This window comes from Mirounga angustirostris, unplaced genomic scaffold (genome assembly GCF_029215605.1).
Source record: "Mirounga angustirostris isolate CCGP_5_RB_7025 unplaced genomic scaffold, mMirAng1.0.hap1 SCAF_17, whole genome shotgun sequence".
Classification (NCBI taxonomy): domain Eukaryota; kingdom Metazoa; phylum Chordata; class Mammalia; order Carnivora; family Phocidae; genus Mirounga; species Mirounga angustirostris.
In genome coordinates, this window is record NW_026991725.1 from 27654532 (window position 1) to 27678980 (window position 24449).

The window sequence follows — 24449 nt, forward strand, 5'->3', positions numbered from 1 at the left end:
GTTCCTCCAGGTGCAGGGGTTCTCACTTGGGCCTTCTGGAATCTCCTGGCTTCCTTTTCACCAGCCAAATCCTACCCAAGCTCCAAGGGTCAGCTTGAGATGCTTGACCCAGAGGTGCCGCCCCACAGCCCCCAGAGGGCTTCTGGACCAGAAGGCACAACTCTGTAAGGGTTTCCCGTGGCTTTCTTGCCTCCCGCATTGAATAGTAAGCAATCTGAAGGCCAGAAATGGATCTTCTCTCCCTCCCTTTCACAACCGTGGCGCATCCAGAGGCTACCAGGGCCTGGGCATGTAGTCTCCCGTCAATCACTAACCTGATTGTTTCTTACCGCCTCCTAGGATTGGTTCCCAGCACAGTTTAGCCCCGCACAAATCTTTCCCCGAGCAAGGCTTTGCCACCTCCTTTTGTTGTGTGACCTCGGGCAAGTTGCTCGACCTCTCAAAGTGTCCTATTCCTCATTTGTAGTTGGGAATAGTGCATGGCACTTAGTAGGAATGTGGCAAATGATAGTCATTAACGATTACTCTTGCTGTTGCCCCTGAGAGCTGGCAAGATCAGATGGTCCACGGAACCCAGGGCTGGCCTTCCATTTTTCTTTGCTTCTAATTTAGTCATCTTCTCCTCCCATCTGCCTCCTTCTGTTTTGTCCTCCTTGGGTCTTTCCTGTCCCCACTCATGGGTCTTGCCTGCCTTTCTCCCTCCAGGCCAGCTGTCTCTTCTCCCCTCAGAGAGCCCGCTGGTGGCGGCTCTCTTGCTAGGTGAGGGTTGTCTATTCGCCTTGCTCTCCATCAGTCAATAAAGATAAATTACAAAGTCATTTATTTTATTTGTTCTTGTTACCTCGCGGGCTGTCTGAAATTGCCTTTCTTTAGAAAGCCCCATTTGCATATCTCTATGCTGGAGTCAAAGGCTGCAGCTGTGGTTTCCCTGCAATTTAAATATTAATAAAATCTCTAGCTGTTTTTTTAAGCAGTCTGGCCCTTCTGCTCCTAGGCTGCTAATATAATTTAATCTTTATCCTTTGCTTTGTATTTATTTAAAGGGCCATTTTAGTCAACTGAAACCAGCTGCTGCAATCTTGTAGATAAGAACCACTAACCAGCCCACAAACTTTAGTTTTCCTTAAGAGGTCCCAGAGCCACCTCTCCTGGAGACAAAATAGACCTCAGGTAACAGTTTATACCAATCAGCAGCCCCTTACGCTAAGCCAGTGTTTCTCAAACATGAGCTTCCTTCGGCCCCCACCCCTGGTTTCGGATGCAGTATGTGGGGAGTGAGCCCCGGAATCTGCTTAGCTAAGTTCCTAGTGGTGGTGTTATTCCCCCCTCAGTCCCCATCAGGGGATCGTGGTTTGAGAATCCCTGCACTAAGCTACTTGTGAAACTACCTTATCATTCTGGCTCCCTGAAACTAGGTCTGCAAAGTTCGTCTGTGCCAGTCCCCATAAGGTGGGGGGAGACTCTCCAGTTCTCCATTGCTCCAGACCCTCCCACCATTGCTTCGATTTTCCTGATCATTCGGACTCATCTCAGGACCCCCCCGCCCCAACCCGGCCACCCCCGCGCCGCATGTCCCCAAGCCCGGCTTTCTACAGGAGCTGGCTGTCTCCAGTTCTCCTTTTCTATTTGCCCAGATTCATTTCTTTAATTTTCTCCTTGTTATGGGCAGATTTACAGGCTGTTTGAGCATCACTGAAGTACGGTAAAGGGGCCTCCGGCTGAGCCAGTCTACAGCCTTTGATAAACAAGCTCCCCGGGTCCCTGGCTAGCAAGCCCTATTCTCTTGGGTTTCTGTGGGGAGATCTGCCCGTCCCCCTCGCGCTGCCCTTCTTCTGGTGCTGCCTGCCTCTGGGGCCCTCTTATCTGCTCCTCGCAGCCTTCACAGGATACATTCTGGGCAGCTCGGCTTCTTCGGCTCCAACCACCCCAACACTGATTCCTTTCTTTTTCTTCTGCATGTTTCTGAGCCGATACTTTGTTGATGATTCTGGTTGCGTTTTTTAGGAGGGAGATAATCCACAGAGCTCTTCTCTAGGCCCCCCTCCCTGCACCTGCATGATAATCGCTCTTCTTCTCCTGCCTTTCCAGCTCCTTTGCAGAAGTTCATTTGCCAGATAAGGACACACAGAAACTGGTTCCCCAAATGCTGCCATGCCCAGAGGGCTACACTGCGGGATGGAAAAGTGGGGGGACGTCTTAAAGCCGGAGGTCAAAGGAGCAAATAGATTTACTTCATCATCAGATAAGCCTCTAAAACCCAGCCAAGCATCATGAGGCCAGGGACAGAAGCTGACTTCCGGAAAGGGTTATGCAGAGCTCGAAAAATAGGGTGGATATTTGTTGGAAGACCTCGAGAGATAATTACAGGAAACTTTTTTCTGTGTCTGTCATCCCCGCTTTCACCCAAGATTCCTGGGAAGGCTGAGGCCTGGCTCACCCCCAGGGGCCAGCAAGCCATGACTTGTCACTGTGCCCGAAGCACTTACTTCAAGCCCACCTGCCATTACTGTTCCCACCAAGACCCATTACTCCTTGCTGGGTAGACAGTGGCCTGGCATGAGCCTGGCAGAGATGATGCTGTAGGCGAGGCTGAACTGGATTTTTTTTTTTTTTTTTTAAGATTTTATTTATTTATTTGACAGCGAGAGAGACAGCGAGAGAGGGAACACAAGCAGGGGGAGTGGGAGAGGGGAGAGGCAGGCCTCCCGCTGAGCAGGGAGCCCGATGCGGGCTCGAGGATCGAGCCCCAGGACCCCAGGATCATGACCTGAGCCGAAGGCAGACGCTTAACGACTGAGCCACGCAGGTGCCCCAGGATTTTTTTTTTTTAAGAGTTTACTTTCAAGTAATCTCCATACCAAGCCTGGGGCTTGAACTCACAACCCAGAGATCAACAGTCGCATGCTCTGACTGAGCCCGCCAGGCGCCCCAGGCGCCCCGGACTGGAAGGCTTTGATCTCTGAAAGATAAGCAACCATAATCGGGAGGCTGGATGGAGGTGGAAACCGGCAGCTGTGGGCCAATCCTGTCAGTCTCTGCTGAGGGCAAAGGAGGGCTGCTTTTCTCGAGGAGAGCTGCTGCTGGGAGGCAGGAACATTCTACTGCCTCCCACTGTGGCCCACAAAAGAGTCTAGAGTGCTAGTTCCCCTCACAACCCACTCCTCTCCCCAAGTTCCCTTGAGGCTTGAGCCAGTGCCTCTGACCCGGATCCGTGACGGATGCGGGTGGGAAGCTCCATGATGGGGCAGAAAGGGCATGGGTTTAGATTTCCAGGTTGTCACTTACTAGCTGTGCAAACTCTGAGCAAAATCTCTTTCCCATTCTCCTTTATTCAAATGAGGTGCCGAATACCCACTGCCTAGGGCTGTGACGACGACCCCGAGACAAACGTGATGCCAGTTCCGTTTTCTCCACTCTTCCCTCACCCACCCACCTTCCTTACAAACGTGGCAACGCTGAATTGTGTGGGCATCTACTTCTCTTTGCCTCTAAGAGGACTCTAATCTCTGAACATGTGAAGACCAAAAAATGATGATACAGATTCTTATCTGTGGATTAAGTATGTTAAATGGGAGTGGTTGTCAGAAATCTCAAGATACCCTCCCCAGATTCTGTCCCCTGGTTATTCAATTAAACACTAATCTGGGTCCTGCTGCGAAGGGGCTCTGCAGCTGTAGTTCAGGTTATGGACGTTAAGAGAGGGAGATCACCCTGGATTACCTGGTGGGCACAGTCTAATCACCTGAGCCCTTAAAAACAGAAATTTCTCTGGCAGGAGCTAGATCTGGCAGTCAGAGAGATGAGGAAGGGGAAGTCAGAGAGACTCCGAACATGAGAAAAGCTTTTGACCAGGGTTGCTTGCTGGCTTTGAAGATGCAGCTAGGGGTTGGTTCATGAGCCTAGGAATGTGGGAGAGGCTAAGGATGACCTCTGGCCAACAGCCAGTAAGGAAACGGGGATTCTCAGTCCCACAACTGTGAGGAACAATCTGGCCAACCACATGAAATGAGCTTGGAAGCGGATTCATCCCCCGAGCCTGTGGAAAGGAACCCAGCCCTGCTGCCTTGATTTTGGTCTTGTGAAACCCGACACAAAGAAACTACCAGTTGAGCCAACTTGGCCTTCTGACCTACAGAACTGTGAGATAATAAATGGATGTTGTTTTAAGCCATTAGGTTTGTGACAATTTGCTATGGCAGCAATAGCAAATACAGGAGGTACTGAAGTCTCCTCGGTTAATGCTCGGGGTTGGTACTATTGTTACTCCCATTTTACAGATGAGGAGATTGAAGTGCAGTGAAAGGGTCTGAGCAGGTCTGCAGCTGCAAGCCTCAGGAAGTCATGCTCGGTGGAAGTGTTTGCTACCAAGTTTATTTGCAGGTGAACAGCACAACATTCACAAAACATTTTGTACAATCAGGTCTGTACTGCCCTCACACTGGGGGACTAAGGAAGACCTAGTCCTTCCAACAGCTATAAACAGTCCTGGATAATGAGTTGATGACAAACACTCTCTCTCCCTTCGGCAAACAAAATTATTTACGAAGCTATACAGTTCAGCAAGGGGAGGCACAGAGAAAAAAATTACCTCAAGGAGAGCAACAGCTCCTTTCCTGGTGGGATCCGTCATTTTCAGACATGAACTATCCATATCAGAGACCTTATGTCTCAAGAGGAATGGGTGGCATATCACAGCTACAACAACAAACACTGTGTTTATTTCTAACGGGGAATTAGAAGACTCTCTTCGGACACCAGTTCTTGAAGAGATTCTATTTCAGAGCACATCAGGGCTACGAAATTCCTTAGAAATCCAGTGGCTATAGCACAGACTTCTGGAGATCAGGGCCAGTGTGACTCCCCTCTCCTCTACCCCTCAGCGTTCATATTCACGTCTATTACCTGCCTCTGAATCCCTCCGGCCCCCACGCCTGCTCCACTCCAACATTTGAGAGCCGGCCGAGGACTATTCTGATTTTAAGTCACGTCACAGATTCCCCAAGTCCTCGCTTTCCACTGAAGGGTCTGACTCGGGTTTTAGAGGAGCAAACTCAGGGAGACCAGCTACTCTCCGGAGGCCAGCATCCTGTGCCTCCAGCTCTAAGCCAACATCCCCGGTATGAGGAATAGAGCTAATAAATAATGAATCAGCATCTTGCTAAATTGGTGGGGTTTAAATGGTTTTAAATTCTTTCCAAGTGAAAAATTAGGACAATTGTGTGCTCATGGTAGATTTCAAAGGGCGACTTGAAGCAGAAAATCTTTAAGGGACCCTTGCATAGCCACAATTTCTTCTCAGGCTAATGTACATAAAATATTCAGTAACCGGGACTGTGGAAGGACTGAAGAAGAGCTCCTGGAGCCTGGAAAAAGGCTGCTTCTTAGGATCATTCTCGGGGTCCCATGGAGACAGGCTCCAGACGCTACACGCATGGCTGGCTGGAGTGAGCAGCAGCGCGGGGAATCTGTGGGATCAGGTAGGTGTCCAGCTCCTGGCACTGGTAGAGGGCTACACTGTCCAATACCCACTCTCGGGTCACCACAGGTGCCTCACACATCCGCCCAATCGCTGGGGACAGAGAACACAAGCAGAAATTAGTGTCACTTCACGTTTTCCCAGACCAGACTCCTGTCAATCTACTCCGGGGACCTGGTTGTAGGAGTTCACAGGGTCACTCGGGTGAGTGCAAAACTGCTGATCTTAAATAATGCTTCAGGACACAGGACCTCATTCAGAAGCCTGAGGAGTGATTGCTGGTGAAAGCCTACAGCCTCTAGCAACTTTACTAACAGGAGCTCCAATCTGTTAAAGGAAAAGTCACCAGGGGCGCCTGGGTGGCTCAGTCAGTTGAGCGACCAACTCTTGGTTTCAGCTCAGATCGTGATCTCAGGATCCTGGGATCGAGCCCTGCTCCTCGAGCCCTGCGCTCAGTGTGGAGTCTGCTGGAGATTATCTCTCTCTCCCTCTGCCCCTCCCCTGCTCTCTCTCTCAAATAAAAATAAATAAAATCTTAAAAAAAAAAAAAGTCACCAGAGAGCACAAAACAGCACTGCAATTTAATGATATTGCAACCTCTTAGGTGAGAAAGCAAAACAGTATGATAAGCGTGATCACATTTGTGTAAAATATATGCGTGTACATATATATGCACACATGCCTGGAAGAATTTTACCATCACCGTCTCTAAGTGGTGGGATTACTAGAATTATTTCATTGTGTTTGTGCTCATTTATAATATATATGTATTTTTAAAGATTTTATTTATTTCTTTGACAGAGAGAGACACAGCGAGAGAGGGAACACAAGCAGGGCAAGTGGGAGAGGGAGAAGTAGGCTTCCCACTGAGCAGGGAGCCCAATGTGGGGCTCTATCCCGGGACCCTGGGATCATGATCTGAGCCAAAGGCAGAAACCTAATGACTGAGCCACCCAGGTGTCCCTATGCTCATTTATATTTTATGTGATGAACATTAATTAATATTTAACCCCCACCAATGGAAATAACTCACGCATTACTTTTATAAATGCAAAATGAGCAAACCACTGTTTTAAAAGGACATTTTAGCCATTCATTCATTCCTTCATTTATTCATTCAAATATTCACTGAGCACCTAGAAGGTCATGAGAACTGTGTTAATCAAACACTGGGTGATCTGTGGTGAACCAAACTCATCACATAGGACCCCATATGTCACAGGCACATACCCATGGCTTTCTGAAGCCCCATACAGCCCCACCATCTACTCCAGTTGATTGAAACAGGACATTTAGGTCTAAAATCACCACAGTCATCTACAGACTTCATCTGGGCCCTGCCACCCATACTTCTCTGGACAAAGGCTTACAGCAAGACTTACCATGGAAGCCACTGTCCTCTGCCCAGGCATCCGGCTGCACGACCACCACTGGGTGAGTACCCTGCATCCCCAGGAAGGAAACAGCATGGAGGGTATCAGAGCTGGACTTTTGCAACAGTCACCTCACCATTTCTTGATGGTGTGCTAAAGCAGACTACTTTAGGTGCCACCACAGAAAGGATGGCGAAGGGCACAAGGCAAAAAGGAAGCACTGGAGGGAGAACCTTCCCTTAATAAATTAAATACTTAGAGAACTCAAGTCCTTACTGACCCTCCACACGTGGGAGTTTTCTGGCACTGGCACATGATCAGAGAAGGCTCGGGCTAAGAGAGGCTTTTGAGGCCCCCTGGCAGGGTTCGCAGGGACTGATGGGTACCAGCCTTGCTCAGTCATAGGACAGATTTTGTGTTGTCCCCCTCTGACAGGGCATCAAACACTTACCTTGCTGAGAGTGAATAACGAAGGCTCCTTCACCACAGAAGCCCCACAGAGGTGCACCATCCACTCCAGTTGATCTAAATAGCACAGAGAGACCTAAGATCACCACAGTACTCTACACACTTAACCTGGGCCCTCTACCCCACGCTCCTCTGGATGAAGGCTTACAGCAAGACTTAAGACTTCAAAGTGGGAGAGTCTCTATCCCTGCTCCAAAAGGACAGAGAGGCCTTGAACTAGAATCTATACCAGGTATGGATTCTAAGTTTGCCACCGATATGCTACCTACCCTGGTTATCGGTCCCCAGAAGGCCCCTTGGTAGATAAGGTTTGACAGTCTCTCAAATAAGACACTTTGGAAGAAAAGAATCCAAGATCCAACTTCCCTAATTTGCTAAATTGCTGGCTAAGATACTGTGAAAAAATACCCACTTGCTTTCCCTCCCTCCCTGCCGAATTCCGTGTGGTAATTGATAATCACGGCCACCGAGGACAACATACTTGGTGGTAATTACTGTAAGTGTCAAGAGACAGGAAGATAATTCATTCAGTCAAAAAAAAATACACATCATCCTGAACGGAGACTCAGTACATCAGTGGGGAAGGGCTCCGTGCTCAGCTGGAATCGACACACTCGGGGGAACAGAAATCAAAAGGGACTGTAGAGATTTTCCACCTGCACCTGGAAAATCAGCAGAATGGACCAATGAATGGCTTCTGGGCCTCTTTGGGGGCTCTTTTTTCATCAGTCCATTTCTGGGGATTGTGGAGGTGGCTCCTGTTTGTCTTAAAGAACTGAGATCAACTGACTCATCTCCAAAACGATACCTGTTAGAGACCTGGTTTTCATTATACCAAAGAACAAAAACACTGAGAAATCCCCAAGTGGCACTTGGAAATTTCATAAAAATTCAATCAATAACCAACAAAGAAGACAGAAGTAAAATTACTTTGCCGGGCTCTCTTGCTGCCACTCATCTGTCCCTGACCAGATGCCAAGGCCATCTTTTGAGGAGTAAGAGAACCTAATCCCTGGGGAGGAAGTGGGCGCAGAAGCAAAGGTGGGTGGACCTTGTTTCGAAAAGAACAAACCAAATCTATACACATGCCAGGGCCTCAGTGCCACACAACTCCGGAGTTGAGCCCCACAGCACTCCTAAACATAACATCACATTCAATGTCAGAGTTAATTAGAAAATGTTCATCAAGAGTCCTTCCCTGCTTGCTCTGGGCCTGTGTGGGGCCCCAGGCCCATAGGGCTTATGTAGCTGCCATGCTTGTTTCTCAGTATCAAATGAAGATGATTTAGGAAGAGCAGAATTCTTTCTTAACATTTACAAACCTGAAAGGTATCTTCTCCCCACCTTATTCTTTCCCTCCTTTCTTAAACCAAAGGGCAGTAAGGGCAGCTCTACCCCATCTGAGCACAGAACACTGCATCCTAGAAGCTAAATTTTCAGGGCCTTCTAGCTCTTGAGAAAGGGCACAGGGCTGGTTTTTTGACACAGGGTAACGTTCAGGTGCAGTTTTGTCTGACAGATGGTAGAGAAACAGAATGAGCTCTAGAGCACCCCACCAATCTGAGGAGCCCTGTTAAGACGGTGTCTCCTGTAACACTCCACCATGTAAGAGAAAGGCTGGTGCTGGACTCTGCACTTCTCCCAGTCTCTTACCTGTGGGCATGTTGGTAAAGGGCCCATAGCAACAGACTTCTAGGCCTCTGAAGATCTGGGAGAAGAGTGGGACAAAGGGACAGAGGGATGGAGAGAAAGAAACACTAATTATAAAAGAGTATGCATTTTATAAAAAACAATATAAACAGACTCTCCAAAATGAAGGACTTTCTTTTTTCTTTACCACCTGATAATTTCTTTTCTTTCTTTTTTTATTTATTTGATAGAGAGAGACACAGCAAGAGAGGGAACACAAGCAGGGGGAGCGGGAGAGGGAGAAGCAGGCTTCCCGCCGAACAGGGAGCCCAATGCGGGGCTCGATCCCAGGACCCTGGGATCATGAACCTGAGCTGAAGGCAGATGCTTAATGACTGAGCCACCCAGGCGCCTCTACCACCTGATAATTTCTGCTACTTCCTGGAGACAATGAGTCCAATGTCAGAACACTGATGGATTTTAGAAGACTTCTAAAAAAAGTGAGTATGTAGTTGACCCACTCTACAGTCATTCTTTGTTATTCAGAGGCTGAGCATCTCCCTTTGCCACCAATCAGGCACAGGCTCCTTCCCAGTGACTTCACTTCTTGTTGAGACAAAAAAACCCGGGCCTTCTTTATATTTAATAAGAGGTTTGGATGGCAAGAAATTCAAGCTATAGGCTGCAGTTTGTTTATCCAGACTTGGTACATCAATCCTAACCATCACCCTAACTGGCAGAGAAGTCTATGTTGATTTTACATGCTCCTTTTCTCCTCTTTCTTCTGGCCTCCGGACATCTGTTCCTTCCTCCACACTGCTCTAAGACTGGCCCTTGTTCCTTCAGGCAACCTAAACTGTTTTTTGTTTTTGTTTTTAATCTAGAAGTTAATCTAATCTAGAAGTGAAGCCTGGGTCTGCCTCTTCTCATTGAGCTGACCTGACTGCCTGGTTTCCAGGAGACACAGATTATCCTGCACCTCCAAGGTGCCCCTTCCGCTTACATACACTGCTCGCTAGCACCGTCCACAAGAACTTTCTGGGGGGGGCCTAGCTGGCTCAGTCGGTGGAGTATGCGGCTCTTGATCTCAGGGTTGTGGGTTTGAGCCCCATGTTGGGTGCAGAGATTACTTAAATAAGTAAAAACAAAAGAACTTTCTGTGATGATGGAAATGTTCTATATTGGTGTTAATAAGGTGGCCACAAGTCACATGCAGCTACCAAGCTCTTGAAATGTGGTTACGGTGAGTGAGGAACGAAACTTCATATTTCATTTAATTTAGTCATCTAGAATTTAAACAGCCTTGTGTGGCTCATGTTACAGGCAGATTCTTACACTGGTGCAGGTTCTTAGGCAAGCGCTAGGGTATCATTTTTATTTTTTTAAAGATTTATTTATTTATTTGAGGGAGAGAGAGAGCACACACACACACATGCACAAGCACCAGTGGGGAGAGGGGCAGAGGGAGAGGGAGAGAGAACCTTTCAAGCAGACTCCCGCTGAGTGCAGAGCCCAATGTGGGGCTTGATCCACAATCCATGAGATCACGACCTGAGCCGAAACCAAGAGTCGGACATTTAAATGACTGCGCCACCCAGGTGCCCCAATAGGGTATCATTTAAAAGAAATGTAAAGTTGTATAGTTGGCTGGATGTATATCATTTGGGTAACCATCATTCTCTTGATGCTCTTTCTCCCATTCCACAAAAAAAGAAAATTGCCTAGGCCTGGAACTCACCTCCTTTCAAATAAGAGAAACTGGGGTACAGAAAAACCAGGAGCTAAAAACTCATAATGGCCTTTAGGAAATGAGCCTCCCCACTCTCATCTCAACTACAACCACAGGAATAAGAAAGAGCAGCAGGTTGGGGGGCCTGGGTGGCTCAGCTGGTTAAGTGTCTGCCTCCGGCTCAGGTTGTGGTCTCGGGGTCCTAGGAGCTCGCTTCTCCCTCTCCTCCCCTTTTGTGCTCCCTCTTGCCATCTCTCAATCTTGCTCTCAAATAAATAAAGTCTTTAAACAAAACAAAAAACAAAAACAAGAGCAGCAGGACAAGTCTGTTTCTGTTGTGGCAGCATCCATATATGCCATTCTTAGTATCTGTATGAATAAACTGCATCCCAACCTGTTGACAGGATCTAGATACTCATAATGCTAAAAGCTCTCCCCAGGCAGCTCGCTGGAGCCAAATGTTGCTGTGAAAAGTATAAAGGATTAGGAATTTTTATATCCAAGCTGACACTCACTGATGAGGATGTATAGTTATGAGATAAGAAATCTGAAGTTTCATCTCTACAAATACATTTCTCTTCCACAGGAAAATACTATGGTGACATTTAGTATCTTCAGAATGTCATTACTTTGACCAGGCACTTTGCATCATTGCCATCCCAAAATTGGGAAAAACCCCCAAACACTGGAATTTCCTTTGAAGGAGGAAGAATCTGGTGCTAATTCTGCCTTGCATACAGTGGAATAAAAACAAATGCCTGGCTCACAAAGAACTCCCCTGGGGTGAAGGCAGAAGCAGAAAAAGGGCCAGCAGCTTTTCTTGGCATCTGGAAGTTACTTGACAGGCTCAAAGGGTCGGGGTGGGCTGACCCCAAGGGTTCAGAGCTCTCCCAAAGCAGTTTTCTCTAGAAAATCACTTCTACTGGTTCTTGCTCAAGTTCTATAAAGGGACAGACGGTGCTCCGTATGGGACTGTTCTGAAATGCTCAGTGGTGCACATTTAAAAAAAGAAGAAACGCTGACTAGGCACACAAGCGCTCAGTCAGTGACCTGAGAAAGCAGCCAGTTCAGGCCTGACAGGAAGGTGTGAAATCTTGCCTGGACTTCTCCCTGAGAGGGCGACATTGCTTTGGCTCCATCATCTGCTACAGTATGACCTGGGGAAAATCACAGAGTCTTCCTGGGCCTCTAGTCCTTCATTTGTAAATGTTAGAATAATCTACTTTTTTCCTCTGTGAAATCTTCTATACTTTTCCAAGAAACTATGGTATTATTATTATATTATTTTAAAATATTTTATTTTATTTATTAGAGAGACAGACAGTGAGAGAGGGAACACAAGCAGGGGGAGTGGGAGAGGGAGAAGCAGGCTTCCCGCTGAGCAGGGAGCCCGATATGGGGCTCGATCCCAGGACCCTGGGATCATGAGTTGAGCCGAAGTCAGACGCTCAATGACTGAGCCACCCAGGTGCCTGATGGTATTATTTTTTTTAAGATTTTTTAATTAAAGTTTTAATTTATTTGAGTAATCTCTACACCCAACATGGGGCTCTAACTCACAACCCCAAGATAAAGAGTCGCATGCTCTTCTGAGTGAGCCAACCAGATGCCCCTAATATTGTTTTTAAAAATTTTTTTTCTCAAGTAATCTCTACACCTGATGTGGGGCTCAAACCTACAACCCTGCGATCAAGAGTTGCATGCTCCACTGACTGAGCCAGCCATATGCCCTCAGAAACTCTGATATTGTTAAGAGCTCAGATTCTGGAGCTTGACTACACGTGTTCAACTAGTCATGGGTTCCCAACTAGCTGTGTGAGCTTGGGCAATTTACTCAACCTCTCTGAGCTTTCATTTGCTCATCTATAAAATAGGTATAACTAGGGGCACCTGGGTGGCTCAGTTGGTTAAGTGTCTGACTTCAGCTCAGGTCGTGATCTCAGAATCCTGGAATCAAGCCCTATGTCGGGCTTCCCGCTCAGCAGGGAGTCCGCTTCTCCCTCTCCCTCTGCATCTACCCCCTCTCATGCTCTCTCTCTCTCAAATAAATAAATAAAATCTTAAAACTAAATAGGTATAATTATAGTACACACCTTATAGAGCTGCTGTAAAAAAATTTTTTTTAAAGATTTTATTTATTTGTAGGGTGCCTAGGTGGCTTAGTCAGTTAAGCGTTTGCTTTCGGCTCAGGTCATGATCCCAGGGTTCTGGGATAGAGCCCATGCTGGGCTCTCTACTCAGCAGGGAGCCTGCTTCTCCCTCTCCCTCTGCCTGCCGCTCCCCCTGCTTGTGTTTGCTCCCTCTCTCTGTCAAATAAATAGATACATAAATAATCTTAAAAAATTTTTTTTTATTTGAGAGAGATACAGCACGAGGGAGCAGGGAGAGGCAGAGGGAGAGGGAGAGACAGACTCCCCCGAGCAGGGAGCCCAACGTGGGGCTTGATTCCAGGACCCTGAGATCATCACTTGAGCCAAAGGTAGACACTTAACCGACTGAGCCACCGAGGCACCCCAAGCTGCTGTAAAATTGTGAGTTAATATGATCGCGTGTTTAGAGCAGACCCTGGCATATAGTATACATTATAAAGATGTTCACTGTTGATTTATCGATCACTTTCTCTTCTGTGCTTCCACAGACAGCACTGTGTACATCTCCCTTGCAGCAATGACCACACTACTTTACAGAAAGACGCCACGGTGAAGTGCAAACAGCAAAGGCCTTAGATTCACTTCTCTTTCAAATCCTAGCTCTGCCACTTATCAGCTGAGATTTGAACCCCAGACTGGAGTCCAAAGTACATAGCTTCTCTACACCTCTAAGTTCCCTCATTCATAAAACAGAGAGAACACTTATTTACCTTGTTGGGCTAGGAGAACGAAAAAAGAACCTAGGGGTGCCTGGGTGGTGCAGTCAGTTAAGCGCCTGACACTTGGTTTTGGCTCAGGTTGTGATCTCAGGGTTGTGGGACTGAGCCCTATGTTGGGCTCCAGACTCAGAGCAGAGTCTGCTTGATATTCTCTCTCCCTCTCCCTCTGCCCCTCCTGCTCATGCTCTCTCTTCTAAAATAAATATATAAATCTTTTAAAAAAATTTAAAAAGGGGCGCCTGGGTGGCTCAGTCGGTTAAGTGTCTGTGTTTGGCTCAGGTCATGATCTCAGAGTCCTGGGACTGAGCCCCGAGTTGGGCTCCCCGCTTGGCGGGGAGTCTGCTTGGTCCTCTCCCTCTGCCCCTCCCCCTGCTTGTGTTTTGTCTCTCAAATAAATAAAACCTTAAAATAAACAAACAAACAAACAAATAAATAAGAACCTCTATGGAAGCACCCAGCTAGTGCTCTAGCAGTATGTGATGCCCCTTACAGGTGCATGAGACCATCTCCACGAAAGGGATTGGAATGCAGTGGGGCGGGTGGGGTTTTTGTCAACATGGCAGAGTGGGACTTTACCTTTCTGTCGCGGGATTCTCTTGCTCGCTTCGGACCCTGGTGGTTTCTTCCATTCACAACATCTCCTCTGACTTCAAAATCATGCTGGAAGAAACCCAAGGCAAACCACAGGTATCAGAGAAAGAGAAGCCTCCTTCAATGGAAGTAGAGTAGATACATCCTATTAAAGAATTCAGTACTGCAGGGCAGAATTTTGACAACCCCACCCCTGCCCGAAAAAAATCATTCTTTTTGGTGGACTGAATGAAATGACCAGCATCTCAGCTGCTGAAATCAACTGACTGAAGCAAATCTTTGTGGGCAGAAATGAACAATTGGCTTTTCACCTCATCGGGACTTAATGTATTTTAATTTTCAACATCTGTCTCTTCTCAAAATATTCACTTAGCATTGAGATTAAACTGCTAATACTGCGCTGTTATAAAGGAAACTGGAGAATTCCTGATCTTTTAAACCAATTGTGTATTACCATCTAAAGAAATAGGGCTTCTCAGATTTCCATTGAGAGATTTACAATTAATGAGACCAAATGATAAAATATACATTTAACACATTAAAGAAAGTTAGAGCTTTTTCAAAACCACTGGTTCTGACTGGTCAAGGATGAGGAAATAAAGAATAATGGGATTGCAGAGATTAGAGCTTTTGGGAGAGTTTTGGGGAAGAACGCTTAGAAACAATTGACTGAAATGTAGGGAGGACAGCGTCATGAATGTCAGACCATAGGCTGTTATTAGAAGAAAGAACACTTAACATTTCGTAGCCACTTGAGTGAGAAAAGTCTAGTGCTAAAAATGTCATGTTTGAAGCTGACCCTCAAATTCCTTGTTCTGATTATACCCCTGTGCCGACTTAAGCTCTTTACCTGAAAGTCTAATATAAATCCCCAAATTCACACATCTAAAACAGAGCTCTTGATTCTGCTCCTGCCTCCTGTTCTGCCCCCTCTCAGGATGCTCCTCCTCTGTGTCTTCCTTACCTGATTTACTATTACTAACATCCACTATTGTTCAGGCCAAAAACCCAACCCTTCTCTCCTCAATGCCTCCCTTTACCTCATCCTCCAAATTTAACCCTTTAACAGGTCCTATCTCCAAACATAACTAACCAATTTCTTCTTACCATCTCCATGCCACCAATTACCCTAGAAATAAAATTCAAATTCCTTACCATGACTTCCACCAAATCCTACCTGATCTAGCCCTTGTCTGTGACCTTCTCCAACCCCTGGTCCAACCTCTGCTCCCTACATGTAATTCACCAATTACTACTCTCCAGCTACACTGGCCTATTTTTCTTTAATAAACCAAATTCATTCCTACCTCAAGACATTTATGCTTGCTGTTCTTCTGCCTGTTAACATTTGTTCCCTACATTTTTCTAAACCAATTCTTGGTCTTTTAGGTCTCAGCTCAAGGTTTTCAGAAAGCCTTCCTGGTGTCCTTAAGTAGTCAATCTCTGTCCCCAGTCAGTTGCTAGTCTGTTCTGTGTATTTCTCCTCCACAGTTAAGTATGTATGTATTTATTTATTTTTATCTGGCTACTATCATTCTTTTTTTTAAAGTTTTTATTCCATAGTATTTATTGGTTTTGTTTGGTTGGTTTTTTTAAGTAGGCTCTATGCTCAGTGTGGAGCTCAACACGGGGCTCGAACTCATGACCCTGAGATCAAGACCTGAGCTGAGATCAAGACTCAGATTTTTTTTTTTTAAGATTTTATTTATTTGACAGAGAGAGACACAACGAGAGAAGGAACACAAACAGGGGGAGTAGGAGAGGGGGAAGCAGGCTTCCCCGCGGAGCAGGGAGCCCAATGCGGGGCTCGATCCCAGGACCGTGGGATCATAACCTGAGCCGAAGACAGATGCTTAATGACTGAGCCACCCAGGTGCCCCAAGACTCAGATGTTTAACTAACTGAGCCACCTGGGTGCCTCTATTTATTGGTATTTTAAATGCATCTTTATTTATTATATATCTCCCCTCAGTAGAACATGGATCCCAGCAGAGCAGGGACCCATCACTCTTACTTGCAGCAGTATTCCTGCTGCCCAGGACATAGTAGGCTCCCAATCATATTCAGTCACGGAATCAAAGTTAAAACCAACAAAAACATCATTTGATTAATTATGAATATGCTGAATAGTGCATAGTGGTTTAAAACTGCTTTTGCTAATTTTATTTTGCCTGATCTGTTGTCACTGGCAGCTCTTAGATGGCTCTGTTCTAAAATTATTCCTCCTCCTACACTCTGTCTTATTTACCTCACTGTTCTCAGGATCATAAAAGTAACATCTCTTTGAAGGCATCTGAGTTTTAAGCAGATACATTTGCATATTAATATGAAGGGTTTTTCTTCAAAGACAGTGGACAACCAGTTTTCTACAAAGGTCTATGCATGTGAGATCAGGTGGGCCTGTTTCTTAGGCTTATGAATCTTTTCTTTCTGCTTTATAAATTCCTTCTCCTTCCTCTGAGGAAAGATTGTTTCTACTGAAACTTGAACTGAGAACACAGAATTTCCTGGGTTGCTTTGCGCAATTCTTGATGATCCACATCGCCAGGGAAAGTCTTTGGAAAGGAGTACAAACAAGGAAGCAGACAAGTGTTCAGTGATTTTGTGACTCAATGGCACCAAGTCTTTCTGATTCGTTTGTAACATCAAGTACCTACCTCATCTAGCATCTTTCTTTCTTTAATACACTGGGTCACCCCTAAAGAGATGACAGAAAAGACAGGTCACATGAAGGCAGAAGTACGTGCTCTTTTCATGGAGGTGGACGGTGAAGCGATTTGTGTAACAGCGCAGAGGGCAGAACACTGAGTAGAGGTCCTCCCTCTATAAAGCCACAGCTCCCTAATAGATTTTCTTCTGGAGACACGGCAGTGGCTTAAATTAAACATTAGAAAAGTGCCTGCTGCACATGGATTTCTGCCTGGTATTAAATAAATCCTTAGTTATATGCTAACTTTGCTAGAAGCAGATTAGGTCCTATTAGTTATACAAAGAAATCCATTTTCCCCAATATCACCAGCTTATCCAAACAAAGAGATACGCATTTAAGATAAAGCTAGTTTAGTGTTACCATTAAAGACCTTTTGGTAATTCAGATTCAGCATCAGCAAAAACCTTAGGCGTTAAAAAAGTTAGGTGTTAAAATGCAATTCTGAGGTGTTAAAGGGAGGAGGGGAGACATATTGTACTTACAAAAATAGCTAACTACCCATTTTCCTCCTGCAATACCCAGAAAATATTTTAGTGTCCGTTCGCACACAAATTCAGCATCTGCAGGATGAAAAACATCCAAAGGATTAGAAGGGGAAAACAAAAATCAGGAAGTTCTGCTGTAAGAAAGCTAAAGTGCCCCTCGCTCCTTATGCCACTTGAGATCAATCTGGATTGATGATTCCAACAGCCCTGGTGATAGACTCAGAGGCTGGAATCATCCCTAATTATAACCAGCAGGTGTGCATCTTTGGAAATCTGAAAGAGGCTGATAGGAGGTTAAGACCACAGGAAAGGTCTGCTCTATCTTCTAGGTGCTCAAGATGTCTGTCACAATGTTCAAGAAATTCCCCATGTGCACTGATACATGTGGATGGGGAAGGTCTATTTCACTGGATGGCAAATTTGTGAAAGGACATGAATATGCGAAATCCTGAATTTGAAATGTCCATGTAAGCGACAAAGTTTCACCCCCAGAACGTCTCCCTGGGGAGTCCTAACCCCTTAATTCCTAATTCCCCTGAGAGGGCCAAGAAAATAGACTATATTCACAGCTTTTCTCTTTTCTAGGTATTTCAGAAAGCAACAGCTGAAGAATCAGTTCTGGTTTTTCGTACTGTTTCAAAGGCTACGTACTGTTTCGTACTTTGAAGAACTAAGCAAAATGAGAAAAGAACACTTAGTTTTAAACAGGAGAAATGGGGGCGCCTGGGTGGCTCGGTTGGTTAAGTGACTGCCTTCGGCTCAGGTCATGATCCTGGAGTCCCGGGATCGAGTCCCGCATCGAGCCCGCTTCTCCCTCTGACCCTTCTCCCTCTCATGCTCTCTCATTCTCTCTCTTGCAAATAAATAAAATCTTAAATAAATAAATAAATAAATAAACAGGAGAAATGGATTTAACTAAATCCTAAACACAGTAGGCCATCTGCCAGTGGAACAACAGCCATTTTCTCTCCCAGAATTCTTCACAAATTAAAAAATGTTTTTCCTGGGGGGCGCCTGGGTGGCTCAGTTGGTTAAGCGACTGCCTTCAGTTTGGGTCATGATCCTGGAGTCCCTGGATCGAGTCCCACATCGGGCTCCCTGCTCGGCGGGGAGCCTGCTTCTGCCTCTGACCCTCCCCCCTCTCATGTGCTCTCTCTCCCTCATTCTCTCTGTCTCAAATAAATAAAAAAATAATAATAATAAAATAAATAAAAAATAAAAAATGTTTTTCCTGGGGCGCCTGGGTGGCTCAGTCGGTTAAGTGGCTGCCTTCGGCTCAGGTCATGATCCCAGGGTCCTGGGATCAAGTCCCACATCGGGCTCCTTGCTCTGCGGGAAGACTGCTTCTCCCTCTCCCTGCCGCTCCCCGTGCTTGTGCTCTCTCTCTCTGTGTCAAATAAATAAATAAGTAATCTTTAGAAAAAAAAAAAAGTTTTTCTTTCTTCAATTTTTAAAGCTTTTTAAACTGTTGTAAAAGTTGATTGAGTAATAGGCCTTAAATTCAGAATTCTATTTTGGTTCATTTTTAGTTTAAAAGTAGCAAATGTTGTATTCCCTTTGTTTAAAGACCGAACTACTTTATTTTATTTTTTTAAAGATTTTATTTATTTGACAGAGAGAGACAGTGAGAGAGGGAACACAAGCAAGGGGAGTGGGAGAGGGAGAAGCAGGCTTCCTGCAGAGCGGTGAGCCCAATGCGGGGCTCAATCCCAGGACCCTAGGATCATGACCTGAGCCGAAGGCAGACGCTTAATGACTGAGCCACCCAGGTGCCACAAGACCTAACTACTTTAAATTTAATTTACATTTTAAAGTTTTCTTTTCACCTTTCAGCAGCTTTAATGACATTCATCTCTAAAATAGTACTTAGTTCAAAGTACCTTGCCCTGGCACCTGATTCCTGTAAGCATTATCCTCTGACCCTGTGGTATAGCCTCTGCACCTTAGAAACCTAAGATCTTTGAAGTTCTAAGGCACTGTGTCCCTGCCAAGGAGGCTGGACCCTTATATGTTCAAGTGCCAACAGCTATATGACAGAAACATCCTGGAGAGGGCCACTGTATTTCCAGAGTCACTTCTGTTCAGAAGGTTTCAAGACTTGAGCTACAGTCTGCATCTTCTGGGTGCTGCGTGCACCGCTCTTTGCTTTCTGGAACCCAACAAGTGAGTTCATCTCCTCTTCCAGAAAGCAGCTCTATGAATATTGGAAGACAGCTGGCTTGTTGCCTTCAGTCTTTCCATTCTTTCCTCTGTTCTTCAAATAATACTGCTTTGTTTTCCTTTCCCCCATCCTCATCACCTACCTCTGGAGAAACACTCTAGGTGGTCAGTGACCAGCTTAAAAGGAAAGCATGGTGCTCGAAGCAGAGCACATTATCTTTCAGGCAGTCCCTCCCACAGAAGAGGCAGTGCAGGGGTCCGAATCTGCACTTCACTTGCTCTGGACATGAAGCTTATGTTCATAAGGCCCAATTTCAAATGAGCTTTTTCAGCAGCGCTGAAATGTTTACTTAGATTTAGCTAAAAGCCTCTGAAGTCTCCGTTATCACACAAGCTATAATGAAGATTGCAAAAGAGGAAGGTGTAGGACAAGTGAATTTTCCCCTTCTCTTTTTCCTGGTTCATACGCTAGGCTACCTCAGAGCTGATAGTGGACTTGCTTCCTGAAAAACTGTCAAGCACACTCAATCCGGGTGTGTGAGTGGAGCTAGGACATGGAGTGGACACGGAGCGAGCGTTTCCAAATGCCTGGAGTTTGAGTGCGAACTCGCTTCATTCCTCTCTTTGCCCCACGTGTTCTTCCAGGACTTGGGCTCTGCCTTATCAGAGAGCCCCTCACACAGGGTGGTTGAGGCACGGTGGACGAGAAGTGGCTGACCATTCTGGCTCACTACTCTCCAAATCTTAACCCAAACCAAAGGGGGTCAGGACAGAGCAAAACTATTATTTTTCTTTTATAAATAACTGATTGACTGATGAAAGACTGTCATCCATGCTTTTGCTTAACAAATTCTCCCATTTTTTCATGTAGTTTTTTTTTTTTTTTAAAGATTTTATTTATTTATTCATGAGAGACAGAGACAGAGAGAGAGAGAAGCAGGCTCCCAAGGAGCAGGGAGCCCGATGCGGGACTCGATCCCAGGACCCTAGGATCATGACCTGAGCCGAAGGCAGACGCTTAACCATCTGAGCCACCCAGGTGCCCTTTTTCATGTAGTTTTATGCAACAGATGCAACATGGTCTGTAAGGATCTTGGTATACCTGTTTTCATGATGACATGAGTAGTCTCTTCAGAAATTTGATTAGTTAAAGTGATGTGGTGTTTTCTGGCAAACTTGTGCACAAGCATCTGAAATCAAATCAAATATTACATTATAATCAATTACCTCTAGTACACAGCTTAGACTGTTACCCTAGCTTTGACTCTCCATTTTCCTCACAAAAGGTACATCCCTTTTATTCGAACATGCCTGAAATCCCAAAATAAATAGTAATTTAATAAAAATTACGTAGAAATCAGAGGAAAAAATTCTAAAATAGTCTGTGCTCACAGACACGGAATTACAACCCAGGATTCAAAATAATAATTTTTCCCTTTAATAGCAGATATAATTTGATTCCCTAAGATCGTTTCTCTGCCGAGTGATACTCTACTATAATCTAGGTTTATCAGCCTACACTTTATAAGTCAAGAGGTAACCAGCCCATTCAGAAAGTTATGCCACAGATATGTGGCTGAAAAACAAGGTTCAAGCCTCTGATAGTTACAAAACATTCAAGTCAAGACGCTTCTAAAGGTCAGTGCAAAAGCTATCAGTTCCTCTTTTTTTTTTTTTTTAAAGATTTTATTTATTCATTTGAGACACAGAGATACGGAGAGAGAGAGAAAGCATGAGCAGGGGGGAGACAGAGGGAGAGGGAGAAGCAGGCTCCCTGCTGAGCAGAAAGCCCGATGCGGGGCTCGATCCCAGGACCCTGGAATCATGACCTGAGCCGAAGGCAGACGCCCAACCATCTGAGCCACCCGGGCGCCCCACTATCAATTCCTCTTAAGGATAAGGATTGGAGGAGACTCAGTTGCTTCCCAAAAGAAAGCTCCAGCCTTCTAGCTATTATCTATCAACCAAATAAAAATCAATAGGCAGTAAAAGGGATTAACCAGTTCCATTATGGACAGCTGACATAATCAGTAGCTACTGTTGGTAAACAACTTTGCTTCCCAAAGGCCATCATGTACTAGTCATGGCCCCCCATGCCAATATTTCTGCGCTGTGCAATACTGCAGCGGGGAGCAGGCATCTTTCTTTCAAGCTGCCTTGTTCCCTACTGCCACAGGCCACTGCAAAAGGGAGGCTAGAGAAGCTAATGACATCCTCCCCCTTTTGCCACTGCCCTCTGCCAGGTTCATTAGCAATTCTGAACTGATTAATTGCTGAAATCCCAGCCTTGAAACAAGGTTCAGTTAGAAGAGCAACTGCTGAAAAGATCATCTTAATATGGGCTTTGGAATTAATCATGTGTACTACAGTCAGCAGCTTTCATAATAAATTTACCACACTTCAGCAAGTCTGAATGGAGCTGCAAAGTTTTCTCCTTGGCTTGCCTAAAGACAACACGTACCCAAGTCACTTATAGTCTAATCTGCAGCTCCGAGCTGTCCATGGCAAGAAAAGATTAGATCATTTTAGCCTCTCTGAAAAGCTGAACTCACGAAACAAAGGAAAGGGGAATGCTAATTTTCTTTCTTTTTTTTTTTTTTAAAGATTTTATTCATTTATTTGACAGAGAGAGAGAACAAGTAGGCAGAGAGGCAGGCAGAGGGAGAGGGAGAAGCAGGCTTCCCGCTGAGCGGGGAGCCCGATGCGGGGCTTGATCCCAGGACCCCGGGATCATGACCTGAGCCGAAGGCAGCGGCTTAACCGACTGAGCCACCCAGGCACTCCGGGGAATGCTAATTTTCAATGAATAAATGGGAATTCTAGATGTATAGGCAAGTGATCAAGAGCAATATAAGCAGACAAAGGTATGAATTTTCAGACCGAACAGCTGATCTGGGCGCATGGTCTTGAGATGGGAATTCTAGCATTATTGATGAAAATTTATTTACTGTACCTACTAGGGCAGACACAGGTTACTCTGCTCTTCTAGTAGTGGGATACATTTGGCCCCTGAGCCACTACCTATAGAGAGGACAAGAAATGATTCTAAGAAGGCTATATTAAGAAAAGCTTAGGGCGCCTGGGTGGCTCAGATGGTTAAGCGTCTGCCTTCGGCTCAGGTCGTGATCCCAGGGTCCTGGGATCGAGTCCCACATCGGGCTCCCTGCTCCTTGGGAGCCTGCTTCTCCCTCTGCCTCTCTCTCTCTGTCTCTCATGAATAAATAAATAAAATCTTTAAAAAAAAAAAAAAAGAAAAGCTTAAAGGAAGCCTAGGAAGGATATATTAAGAAAGATATTTAAGAATGACCTGGTCATCTCTCAGAGTGCAATAAATGGCACCCACTATTGCAACCATCTGATAAGCTGGTGTGTTATCTTATGATTTTAAAGAAATATTCATTCAGCTACTTTATTATGAAAGGAAATCAATGGTGATTAATTACCAGGGAGGTCAATTTCCTATGATGTCTGAAATCTACACTCAGCCCAAGCAGAAACAAAATTTTTAGTGGTCTTAATATTTTAATGGATATTTTTCTCTATAATGTGAAACAATTCTTATTTCTGGTACCAGGGGCCCAAGGACATGTCAAATCCTAACAGGGAAGGGGTGCTGTAGGGCAGAAATGAAAGAGCGGGGGGCGCCGGGGTGGCTCAGTCATTAAGCATCTGCCTTCGGCTCAGGTCATGATCCCAGGGTCCTGGGATCGAGCCCCGCATGGGGTTCCCTGCTCGGCAGGAAGCCTGCTTCTCCCTCTCCCACTACCCCTGCTTGTGTTCCCTCTCTCGCTGTGTCTCTCTCTGTCAAATAAATAAACAAAATCTTAAAAAAAAAAAAAAGAAATGAAAGAGCGGGCTATTGAATAACTGTATCACAAGCCAGGATAAAGACAAACACTGGAGAAATGCCCCTATTTGTCCGTTTGCTTGGAAGTTGGATTTAGTTAATTATGCTCGTAAGTTCACTCAGATATAACCAGGGTGTTTCCTCTGGGGATTAAAACTATACTTACTTGTTTTTTTAGATAAAAAAAATTAAAATTAAAAAGCTCTATATTATACCCAAAGATAACCTTTCTGCTAATACTTAATAATTATTTTCTTAAATATATACAAAATAGTCCATGCTACAGCTTTATCTAGGTCCTAATCTTCAGAAATTAGCAAGGGAAATTAGATTACATAGAATCATTCTTGGCTCCTAGATTTCTCCCTATAGGTTGAAATATTGCTAGTACCTATTTAAAACTATTTGCAATATGTTAAGAAGTCTCTCTTGTTAGGGAGATACATAAATACACTCACAAATTCTTTTGGTGTTAAGCCTGATGCCACCATAGATATTCTTCTGTTGACTCTTTTTGTTGAAGATACAACTTTTGGCTTCTCCCTGCCCACACTGTCTTCCCTCTTATTATACCCAGCAGTATTAGCAGTATGGACAGTAGCTGTACTCTTGGCTGATTCTTCAGCTTGAAATAGGGGTAATTTCAATGCAGAGGTTGAAGTTGGCATGCTGCTGATATGAGCTGGCTCTGGGGCTCTGTCTGTAGAGGGATCAGACTCAGGGTCAGCAGAGAAGAGGCTGATTCCAGACTCGAGGTAAGGGGTTCCCTCTGAAAGGCACAGGGGAAAAAGTTTAACCCACATGATGATGAATCTTGAATTACAAATAGTCTTCATGATTCTGTATTTTAAAAAATAAAAAGTGTAAGTCAACTGACTAAAAAAATATGGCAGCATTTTATTGCTAATGACAGGAATACAAGTAACTTTAAATATTCTTTTCAAATTTTTTATTACCTATATTCTCCAACTTTTTAACAATGACCATAAAGAGCATGGTACTTTTGTAAGGAAGGAGAACAATTTTGAAAAATTAGACAAATACTTGATTTTTCTTTATCCATTATATCATTGTCTTTCTGACCTAATAAATCATCAGATATCATTACCAAA

The 24449-nt window shown here is 44.9% G+C and overlaps 1 protein-coding gene across 15 annotated transcripts in view; it reads right to left on the reverse strand.

Moving 5' to 3' along the window:
• Window positions 1–4351: 4351 nt before the first annotated feature.
• The window catches only part of BRCA1 (BRCA1 DNA repair associated), a 64652-nt gene continuing 44554 nt past the window's right edge, over window positions 4352–24449 (reverse strand). For 12 of the 15 annotated variants that reach the window (XM_064582509.1, XM_064582515.1, XM_064582513.1 and 9 more), the window contains 9 exons: window positions 23796–24106; window positions 20593–20680; window positions 17328–17405; window positions 16793–16833; window positions 14121–14204; window positions 8971–9025; window positions 7301–7374; window positions 6859–6919; window positions 4352–5569 (listed from right to left, as the gene is read on the reverse strand). In XM_064582509.1, the coding sequence (XP_064438579.1) occupies window positions 5424–5569; window positions 6859–6919; window positions 7301–7374; window positions 8971–9025; window positions 14121–14204; window positions 16793–16833; window positions 17328–17405; window positions 20593–20680; window positions 23796–24106 (938 nt within the window). In that variant the 3' untranslated portion in view covers window positions 4352–5423. Of the gene's footprint in view, window positions 5570–6858; window positions 6920–7300; window positions 7375–8970; window positions 9026–10427; window positions 10498–14120; window positions 14205–16792; window positions 16834–17327; window positions 17406–20592; window positions 20681–23795; window positions 24107–24449 lie in introns of those variants that run through there. The other 3 variants (XM_064582506.1, XR_010408471.1, XM_064582510.1) reach the window with 3 other exon arrangements.